General features: G+C 48.8%; 1 gene segment (V, D, J or C); it reads right to left on the bottom strand.

Moving 5' to 3' along the window:
* Window positions 1-390: 390 nt before the first annotated feature.
* Window positions 391-6,953, bottom strand: LOC106833843 (T cell receptor beta constant 1-like). The segment is given in 5 exon segments: window positions 391-661; window positions 973-1,079; window positions 1,221-1,238; window positions 1,693-2,079; window positions 6,648-6,953. Coding segments are annotated over 5 exon segments (789 nt in total).
* Window positions 6,954-11,168: the final 4,215 nt, after the last annotated feature.

Below are 11,168 nucleotides of genomic sequence, written 5' to 3'. Positions count from 1 at the left end.
TGTACTCAGTGAGACAGCTGAAAGGAATGTGGGCGATAGAGATAAAGCCAAGCTTTGTTAGCCAGGGGCATATGGCCAGTTGGCAGATGGACACACCTATGTAGGTCAGCTCTTCCTCAGAGCACCTTTATCCAGGTAGGACAGAAAGTTCTTATGGTCAACATCCCCATATTTCTAGGCTGTTCCAGAGTAAGCCTGTTCACATCCCATTACCAACTTTCACATTTACTTGAGTTCCCCTGACAAGGAGGAGCAGTGCCAGCCACAGGCTGGGTCCCTTGCCCCTCGCACCTGAAGGGACTACACCTTCCTTGAATACCTCTTGTTTCTATCCTGACTAGAGTCACATGGGCAGTTCAGACATGGGAAGAAGAGATATCTAGACATTCATAAGGCAGAGTCAAGCCAGAACAGGCCATTTTTATTGGTTCAGTCAACACAGGCACACTAGGGTCCCCCTTGGGTCAGAGAGATTTCAGTCATGAGTGTCGAGGTGTGCAAGCACTTGAGGGAGTAGATATCAGGATGAGTAGAGAGATGAGAACAGCTCTTCAGAAGCCCTGGCTAGGAAAAGAAAAAGGAAACTCCATGGTGGGGTGATAATGGTCTGGAAGCTTCTAGCTCCACCTTTGAGCTGGCTTCAGGGATCCTTTCTCTTGACCTGAAGAAGAGAAGGTTTTGAGGGTTACCAGGAGACAGGAGTGGTAGGGATTGAGAAGCAGCAGGATGGCCCACTGAAAAGATGAATAGGGCTCCTCACAACCTCCTGGGTTTGCAGGGAACCCTAGCTTCTCCTTCCCAGCATGGCTCTTCCTCTTCAGTCCCCAAGGGACAAGGCATCTTCTGGGGCATGTGAGTGAACCCTCCTCTTCTTCTCTGCCACACTCTGGTCCTGACAGTGTCTGTATACTCCTGGCTCTGAGGTGCTGTGTCATCTCCAACCTGTCTGTCCCATCCTGCTCCCCTACTTACCATGGCCATCAGCACGAGGGCGCTGACCAGTACAGCATACAGGGTGGCCTTCCCCAGAAGAATCTCATAGAGGATGGTGGCAGACAGGACCCCTCGCTGATAGGACACTGTTGGTGGGAAGGGAGAGCAGGTAGGTACCTGTGAGCAGGTGTCTCTGCCCCACCCCCCAGGGTCCATGGGTTCTCTATTCTCTGATTCCAGAGCAAAGACCATGGGAGATGGAAAGAAAAAAGAAGAGGGTCACTTACCTGAGCTGAGGCCACAGTCTGAAAGAAAGAAAGGGGAGAAAATGGGATGAGTAGGGCATGTCACTACTTAAAGACACTGAGCCTTAAGTCAACCTTTTAAGTGATAGGCTCATAGGCCACAAAAACATAACAGCCAGAGGGTGCAGTCAGCCTCCTTGGACAGCCCTGGAGCTGTCTTCCTCATGCTGCTGCGATGTCAGAAGCATCCTCATTGTAACCTCAGGCAACTAGGACCAGTGAGGGGGTGGGAGGCCGGTAGTGAGGGGCCCCATCAGCACAGCCGTGTTGGGCTGAGCATCTGGGGGAAGAACTAGGCTGAGATGCCCTGCTCTCCTTCATGGTGGGCTTTACTCTTCCCTCTCCCCCTCCTATCCCTTTTTCTCTATCTAGTCTTTCTGGTCTTCTACCTGGATCTCTCCCTTTCTCTCTAGTCTGACTCAGTCCTTGCCTAAGCCTCCCAGGTCCCACTCACCTGCTCTGCCCCAGGCCTCAGCACTGATGTTCTGCCTGACAGGTTTGGTCCGGTTCTCTTTCCACTCATCGTCCTCCGTGAGGCCGAAGAACTCGACTTGGCAGCGGAAGTGGTTGCGGGGGTTGTGCCAGAAGGCAGCAGAGACCCTCAGCCGGCTGCTCAGACAGTAGCTGGGGTTTTCATCATCTGACTGCTCCCTGTAGGGCTGAGGGTCCGTGCTGACCCCAGTCTGGACTTTCTTCCCATTCACCCACCAGCTCAGCTCCACGTGGTCGGGGTAGAAGCCTGTGGCCAGGCACACGAGCGTGGCCTTCTCGGTGCGGGAGACCTCTGCTTCCGAAGGTTCAAACACAGCCACCTTGGGTAGGGTCACCTGGTTCAGGTTCTCTGGAAGGGAAGAAGGGTTGGGGCCAGGGCAGCTCTGAGAGCTGTCTGGGTTTGGTAGGGGCTCTGCATGTGTGTGTGAGAGAGACAGGGGCCGGGAAAGGGGTTATGATGAAGCAAAATTATGTAGTACTGTGTCCTGTTCGTTTGGGGGTCACCATCCCATTCTCTGTTGTTCTTCTCTCAACCTTGCCGCCTCTTTCTCAGTTACCCCACAGATACACACTGCCTACTGTCTCCTCCATCTCCCTAAGGTGGTGTTATGTCCTGATTTTCTTGGCTTTCTTTGTAAAGTCTCAAATTCAGGGTCTTGTTCAATTATCTATCAGAAGAATATGACTGCCTATCTTTTCTCCTTGTTCCAAGCCCTCTTAGGTGCGTGATGTAATCTTTTAGACTTAGAAGCAGTTACGGTAGAGTTGAATGAGCCTGGGCTTTGAGGCAGAAGATTCTTGCTAGCAACATGATCTTAGGAGCTAAATTGACTTTTTCTAATTATCATTCCCCTTTTTTTTGCAAAGTGTATGTGTTTGTCTGCTCTGGTGATAGCACATATTAGAATGAGCCTTTCTTGCCTAGGAGAGACATTTTTCTCATTGTATCTGACTATATTTTTCTATCTACAATATCCAACTAACTCTTTTTTTTTTTTTTTTTTTTTTTTACATGTAATCTGCTTTGAGAAGCCAAGGAGCCTCTGGCTATTATCTTATCTGATCTTCCACATTCACTCCTACGCTGGGGCACACAGGGTATGTGGTAGCTTGCCCAGGATGGCTGTAATCCCATGAAAAATACTGCTCATGGGCTGAGCCCTTTCTTCTTTCCAGTGCCCAGCAAGCTTGCCTGCCAGCTTTGCAGTCCTAGTTCACAGCCAGGGTTTGCATTTCTAAAAGCAGTAAAACTTGGCTGCTGGGAATGAACAAATCCCAAGTCCGAGGGCCATTTCATCAGGGGGTTCATGTCCTAAAGTCCTGGGCCCTTTTACAAGCCTGACAGATGGGAGACAATTTCTGGAATTGTTGGAAGGAATGACCTCATCTGAAGACACGGAAGGATGGAAGACACCACGTCCTTCCCTGAAGCACCTTCCTGTTTCCAGAATGTACTTGCCCTCTATTTGGCTTTGTTTTGATCATGGGAGTGAGGTTTTAGAGCAGGAACATGGTAAGCCCAGATGTTTCCACTTTATCCAAATTTGGGGGAATGTCTCTGATGGGAAAATTGAGACACAGGTTTGGAAAAAGGCAAATTCTGTGACACGGTGATGATAAACAATAAGAATGAAAAGGATGGTCACTAAAGGAGAATCCTTTCCAAAGGATTCTCACATAAGTTAGTCTCTTACAATTTAAGGACCCCACAAGGCTGGCATTATTATCTCCATTTTCTACATCTCAGAGACCCTGAGGCAGTTTAAGTTGCGTTCTGATAGCAGGAGTCCCCCTCCCCCCAAACCCAGGTGTTGTGAGTCCCAGTGATTCTTACTTTCCAATTTCCATTACAATTACTGGCATGTGCCCCCATCTTCAGGACAAAGCCTTCTCCAGCCAACCAATCGAGTAGGACCTATGTGTCCCATTCCTCTGGCCTTGTCTATATCTCCAGCCCAGACCGCCCCCAGACTTGCCCCACAGCTCCCACCTGCCTGCTTCATCCCAAGCATGGTAATGGTGTTTCTTGATGGCCCCTCACCCTACCATCCCAGCATAGATCTTGAGGTTTGAGAAAATGGGGCCTCCAATCTATTTCTCTTCTTTATACCTTGTCTGTTGCTAAGATGGTGTGTTTCCAGTTGTAACAGTTTATTCAGACCTATCTCCTCTGACTCCTACCAAGCACAGTGTCCCCCAGAGACCCCCCTGCAGTGCCTGTGATGCTGTGACATGGATTTCTGTCCTCAGGACTCGGGAACACCCCTCAAACCACCCCAATCTCACCAACCTGGTCCCCCACTGCCTCTCAAGCCCTTAAACCACCCCAGGAAGACACACATGGGTCTTGGAGACTAGTTGAGACAGAGAGAAGGAGGATGATGAAGGCAAGGGCAGAGTTCTGAGCTGGAGGTAGATGCTGGGAAGACTACTAACATAGAAGACAGAGCTCTTCACCAGAACAGGGTCAACAATGCAGGATTCGAGTCAGAAAGGGGTGGAAAAAATAGAGAAGCTCAGGTAAGAAAGAGAAGGGAAGTGACACATCTGTTCAAAAAAGTGGAGCTGAGAGAAAGAGTCCTGGAGAACAATGAAAAGAAGAGCTAGAAAACACAAAGCCTGAGGACCACGCTCAGAACCCCGCAGCTGAGGAGCCACTACAAACACAGCAGAGCCAGCTGGAGAGGCTCCGGGGAGGGCGGGAGAGGCCACCGCAGCTCCTGGAGGGGGCTCTGCCTCCGTCCTTGCGCCCCACTCCCCTCCCGGGGACTGATCCTTGTGGTCAAACACAGACACCCCCCCATCAGGAGTGGGGCCCCGATACCTGTGACAGTGAGCCTGGTGCCGGGCCCAAAGTAGAGCGGCGAATTATAGGAACACAGCTGCAGACGGCTGTGGTAAAACCTGCCGGAGGTCTCCAGCCAGAGGGCAAGTCTTAGCTCCCTGGGAGTAGGGATGGCCACCTGTCCCTGCCTGGATTTGGGACTTGGGACCAAAGAGATCCATAAGGAGAGAAGCTTAAGCATTCTACTGGGAGAGATGGAGTGGAAGAGGCTCAGGAGGGCAGATCCCCAGATGTAAGGCAGGAGGGTGGACTAAGCACAGAGTAAGGAAGCTGATTAGGGACTGGAGACATAGAGAAATCAACCCCAAGCCATGGCAAACACAGTTTCTTGGAAGCCGCACAGGAATGAGAAGTTAACTGCCCTTTCACCAGGGCTGAGAGGAGAAGCTAGAGTCTGCATCCAAGGGACAATGACCCTGCTACCCTGGTCCTGCGCCTTACCTAGGACAGAGAGTCGAGTTCCCTCTCCAAAGTGCTGTGGCTGGTTGCTCCACAGTACAACATGAGTGTGGAAAACCCCATAGTTGCTGGTGGGCGACCATTCCGTCCAGAAGCTTCCACCCAGAACTCCTAGGGGCTCCAGCATGCACTCCGCACACACACCCTCTGAACCTTTTCCCTGCTGAATTCTCTGTCCCTGCCCTCTCTAAGGAGTCCTTCTGGAACTCCAGCCTTACAAGACACTACCCCCAGGAAAGACTTTTACTTACCCAAGACAGAGAGCTTGGTTCCATTGCCGAAAAATAGTTTTTCATTAGTTACACAACAGTAAAGCCTGGTAGAAAACTGCCCCTGGTGCCTCCCATTCCTTCACCCCAAGCCTGTCTGCCAGCTCTCTTCTCCCTTTCCTTAGCAGAATCTTAACCCTGGGAGGTGGAGAGAGGACAACTGTGCACCCTGAAATGTTGTGGTCAGAGGACTGATTCGGCCCCGTGGGACCTCTCCTCCTTCTCCTGTGTCCCTCTCCTTTCTGCATGAGGGAAGAAATTGCAGGACTATGACAGCTCTAAGGCCGGAGGCTCTCCCGTCTGTCATGGCCTTGATGGGGAACCCTCCAAGGAGATGGGAGATGGACAAGATGACCCCTTCCTAGCTGAGATTACTTGCCTCCTAGTAGGGGAAACTAAACTTGGCACAGCTAGCTAGAGCATGAAATATTGGAGATGGAGTCTGTCCCCTCCTGTCTACATCAAGACAGGAATTCAGGTCTTTCTGATGAAAACATGCTTTAACCCAAACACCCAAGACAGAGGCTCCATCTGGATCCCTGCTCCTGCCTGTAGATTCCCAGCCCTCCAGCCCTGACTGGCTTACCTACAACAGTGAGCCGGCTTCCCTCCCCAAAATCGACGGTGTTTCCAAAGCACAGCCTCCCAGATCCCCTTCAAAACCTCCCCTTGTTTGCTGAGCCCAGCTGGCATTCAGGGAGAGGATGGGCCGTTCATGGATCTCTTCCCTCACAGAGCCACCAGCCCTGCTTCTAAAACTCCCCGTACCCTTTCAGAGCTTTCCCAGGGCCCCTGACAGCTGGAAAAAAGGAGAACAGTGTGGCCTCCTATGAAATCCAGAGCAAGGAAAAATATGAAGCCCCTGCAGAGAACCTCCATCAGTGAGGGGGGATGGACCGATGTCAGGACTCGCTAATTACCTTCCAGGCTTTCTCTCCGCTCCCCTATCTCAGGTAACTCCTCAGCGGGGCAGCACCACCTTCTTTCCCTTCTCTGCCCTAACCACCGAGGCTCAGCTCTGAGTTGATGGAGGCCCTTGAGGGGCTGGATGAATTTGCCCCTACAGGGACCCTCCTCTGAACTCATTCCTAGAAGTGAAGACGACATCTCCTTGACCAGGACCCAGGAGCTGGGTCATCCCTCCCCTCCCACATTTCCTGGGATAAAGTCCTCCCTCCTTGTGCCACCCCCTGGAGACCCCAGCCTTACCTATGACCGTCAGCTTAGTTCCTGGGCCGAAGTGATATTCATAGTTAACACATCAGAATACGGCCACTCCAAAATGGAGACTTTGGACCCGCTTTCCCCTAGGAGGGGCCTGGAAAGACCTGGGATATGTCTTACCTACAACCGCGAGCCTCGTGCCTTCTCCGAAGAAGACTTCAGTGTTCACACAGTGACATGGGGCAAGGAGAAAAATGAATTTGAGGCATGGAGAGAAGAGGGGCCCTGGCTGGGGTCTGGAGGACTCTGGGATAAAAAATCCCCTCCTGTGCTTTATAGATATAGTGCAAAACAACATTTTTGACTTTTGACTCTTGGGGCCATGGAGTGTGACCAGAGGCCATCCAGAGGCCCTCAATTCTCTCCGAGGGTCCATCAAAGGGATGTGGGCCTGGAGAGGAGGGCAGGGTCCCAGATCTCATTACCGCATCCATGGAAAGCCAGGATATCTCTGGCTTCTTCCTTTATAGAACGGGTCATCTCCATGCACCTTCCCACTGACCTTGTCCCAGGTTCCATGGGGATTGGGATGAAAGGATGTCCCTGAGTCCTTCACCCATGAGGCCACTGAGGCATTCTTCTTGCGTCTGGTCTGGGCTGTCTGCCTGGAAGCTTCAGTTTTGAGCCAGGCCTATCCCTACTCATGGTCTTGGCTTGACAGGGAGACAGGGGTGAGGCAGAGGCATTCTGATTCAAACCACGCCTGGGCCTCTGACCTGGGAGAAAAGTGGAGGGACGGCAGGCGTTGGGACAAGCAGAAAGGTTTTTGTAAAGGTTGTCCATAAAGTTGAATCACCGTGGCCCGCTGTCCCCACAATGTTACAGCTTTGTACAAAAACGGCCCCGCCCATGGGCCCGCCCCTCGGAGTGTGGAAGAAATCACCAGAGCAGCTGCTCCTTTGAGCGCGCTGGAGGTTGGGGGCGGTGCCATCACCCCTCATGGTGTGAGGTGGTAGGGGGGTATGGGCCACGCAAAGGGGGCCCCCTCCTCACACCCATGCCCTTTCTTCAGGCTGTTCTTAGCTCCACAGTATCTGTCTTTGAGGGCTGTCTGCTGTGGGGGCTGGTCTTTACCCATATCCACCCCTCTCCAAGCTGTCATCAGAGTGGGGACCCACCCTGCCAAGAAGCAGAAGCCCCCTCTCCAGCCTGAGCCTGCCCCTGAGTCTACGTCACTCAGAGGTCCCACCTTTCATCTGAGAATGAGATCACCTAATACTCAGACTCTGTCCCTTTGGCCCAACTCTAAACCTCAAGGGTGGTCTGGAGGAGAACTGAGCATGAGCTACAGAGATGTAGAGCTTTTCTAGAGAGAGATACAGTGAGAGCTGAGAGCTCAGCTGGGTTTCTAATGGGTGTGGATGAGGGAAGACCACAACTTGCCTCACTCCCCATTGTGGACTTCAGACATCAGAGTTAGGTAAAGGGAGTCAGGGAAGTGCATGCAGGAAAGAAGGATATATGACGAAGTCTCAGGAACATTCGAATATAATTGCATGGTCGCATAATCCTGCTCATAGTCTTCCCCTCTTTTCCCGGAAGGGTAGACACATTTTAAGCTGTTGGCAGGTGTTTTAAATTCCCTGCACAAGATGATCTTGACGTTTAGCCTCCAATTGAGTGGCCTAGATCTCATTTCACTAGATGGTGCTTCCTTTTATTGCCTTTTAAACTATGACTTAAACTCTAGAAGGAAAAAAAAAAAAAGACAAACTTGACTACATGATGATGACACACTTACACAGAAAAATATACATAGAATCAAAAGATAAGTGACAATATGAGAAAAACATTTGCAATTCTCATTGTAAGGGCTAATCTCCCCAGTATATGACAAACTCCTAGAAATAGGTAAGAAAATAATCCAATAGCCCAATAAAAATGTCAAAGAACAGATGGTTCAGAGAAAAAGAAACCCAAATGGTGCTTAGCCATAGGAAGAATATCTCTCAATGATAAATGTAATGTAAAACTACACTGAAATGCTGCTTTTCATCCATTTGATTGACAAAACCTTGAATTATGAAAAGCCACTTTCCTGGGAGTATTTGGTGAAATATGTCCTTTGACACATTGATTGCTGGTAGGAGTGCGAAATGAGGCAACACTTAGAGGGAGAAATTTGAAAACATCTGTAAAAATTACGAAAGCTTTTACTTTTCACCCAGAAGTCCCACTTACGGGAATTTATCTTGTAAATATTCTTACATACAAATGAAAAATGTGTGTAAAATATTTGCGTTATTTGGAATAGCAAAAATATTGAGAAAAACTCAAGTACCCATGAGCAAGGCACTGGATAAATAAACTGTGATACAATCACAAAATGGAATGTTATTCAATGCTAAAAAGTCATGGAAATGTTTTCTCTTGCTGTGGAAAGCTCTCCAAGATAGATTGCTAACTGGAAGAAAGCAAGTTGCAAAATAGTGTTCCTGCATGCCACCTTTTGTCTAACAAAAGGGAAAATGGTTACACTTTTCTTTGCTTGATTCTTCATAAAGAAACATTGAAAGGATGAAAGAGAAACTGATCAAAGTGATTACCTATTAAGAAGGAGTGGAGTAGACAGAAACAGATGGAAGTAAAAGAAACATTTCTCAGTGTCAACTTTATTGTATTCTTTGGGTTTTTGAGCCGTACAGCTATATTATTTATTTGGAATAACACGATAAAATTTTAAAAGAAAAGAAAAACAACAAAATGTAGCTTTTAAATAATGCTTTTAAATTTGTTCCTTAAAAAAACTACTTAATTTACAAAGTCATTATTTTTTTCAAAGAAGTTCAGTTTATGTAAAAAGCTGTTTTATGGTCCTGAATTTGCTTAATGAGTCTCCAATCACTTAGGAAGCTTGTGAAAAATGCATATTTCTGAGTAATTCCTAGGATCTTTCGAGTTAAAACTCTCCACGGGGGCTGGCCCAGTGGCTCAGCTGGTTAAGTGCGCAAGGTCCACTTTGGCGGCCCAGGGTTCACTGGTTCAGATCCCAGGTGCGGGCATGGCACTGCTTGGCAAGCCATGCTGTGGTAGGCATCCCACATATAAAGTAGAGGAAGATGGGCACGGATGTTAGCTCAGGGCCAGTCTTCCTCAGCAAAAAGAGGAGGATTGGCAGTGGATGTTAGCTGAGGGCTAACCTTCCTCCAAAAAAACTCTGACACAATAGGCAAGAACTGTTTTAAGAAATGCAGTATCGGGGCTGGCTAATCTTCCTCAAAAAAAAAAAAAAAAAAGCTCTCTAGGGTGCAAGGGTGTGCCTTTTAGAATTTAGGGGGAAAAAAGGGGAAGACAGTCTGTTTAACTCAGGAATAGTGACAGCTCTCATGACACTCTCCCATAAGCCTGAATAAAATGTCATCGACTGGTTTTATCAACTGGAATGTGGCAAGGCCTCTTTATTCCCTTCCAACATTGAGAGACACTTTCATCCATGTAATGACTTATTTGGTCTATTTCCATATATTATCCTGTCTTCTTTATCTTTTGGCCTATCACTAATTTACCCTCTAAGTTTCTTTTTGACCATCTAGCTGAGGACCCGCATCCCTACTGGCCTTACAAAGAATAACACCACTCCGTCTTGGCATCACAGCCACCTTTAATCCTGGCGGAGTTTGTCCCAGCTTTGCCCTCTGTCACGCTATCAGTATGCCCACGTGCACCGGCAGGTCTTTTTCCATAATAGGAACCAAGACCCCTTAGGCAGGTGTAGAGTGGGGTCATTCATCAACTTGGGCAGCAGGAGGCAGCCTTTCCTCATTTTTTCTTTTTAGACCTAAGTAACTGCAATCTCAACGTGGCCACTTGAGGGCGCGAGAAGCACGTGGATAGTGCTCCTGGGGACAGGAGCAAGAAGCCTTTCTGAAGGTGTGTGTTGGCATGTGCAGAGGAGAGATGCAAATGACATGTATGTGTGCAATTCTTGAAAACTTTCAAGCATGTTAATAGACTCATTTTAACACCAAATTTGTTTCCTAATTTCTTCAGATGAAACTGAAACCTGAAGAGGCTAAAGGGGTTGCCCAAAGTCATGCATGATGAAGAGACAGAGCTGGAGCCAGCAGCCAGGCCTCCTTACTTAAGTTCTGGGGCTCTGGGAGGTGCTGCTGCCCCTGAGGCCGCTGAGGCCCCCACCTTCAGGGAAGCCCACCTGCTGGAGCCAGAACACCTGGGCTCCCACGCGGGCCTTCCACTTATGTTTGTGAGACCCTGGGCAAGTTCTACACCTCTTTATACTCAAGTCTCCTTATCTGTAAAATGGGAATAATAATAATAATGACGCCTTCCTTATGGAGTTCTTATGAGAACTAAATAAGATAATACACATAAAGGTTTGTACTGGTGCCTGAACATAGTCAGCAAAAATGTGAGTTGCCATTGTTTTCACGGAGAGTGCTGGCCTGGGGATATCTCTCCCGCCCTGGTTCTCAAGCTTTAGCATGCATCAGAATGACCTGGAAGTCTTGTTCAAATGCAAGTTGTTGAGCAGCATCTCAGAACTGCTGACTCAGTAGGTCTTGGGTGAGGCCCAAGAATTTGCATTTCTCCTAAATTCCCAGGTGATTCTGGTGCTGCTGGTCCAGAGACCACACCTTGAGACTCATTCTTCTGGAAGTCTCCTTCTGTCTTCAGTACATT

The sequence above is a fragment of the Equus asinus genome, chromosome 1 (assembly GCF_041296235.1).
Source record: "Equus asinus isolate D_3611 breed Donkey chromosome 1, EquAss-T2T_v2, whole genome shotgun sequence".
In the NCBI taxonomy this organism is placed as follows: domain Eukaryota; kingdom Metazoa; phylum Chordata; class Mammalia; order Perissodactyla; family Equidae; genus Equus; species Equus asinus.
This window is presented reverse-complemented; position numbering and strand designations above follow the sequence as displayed.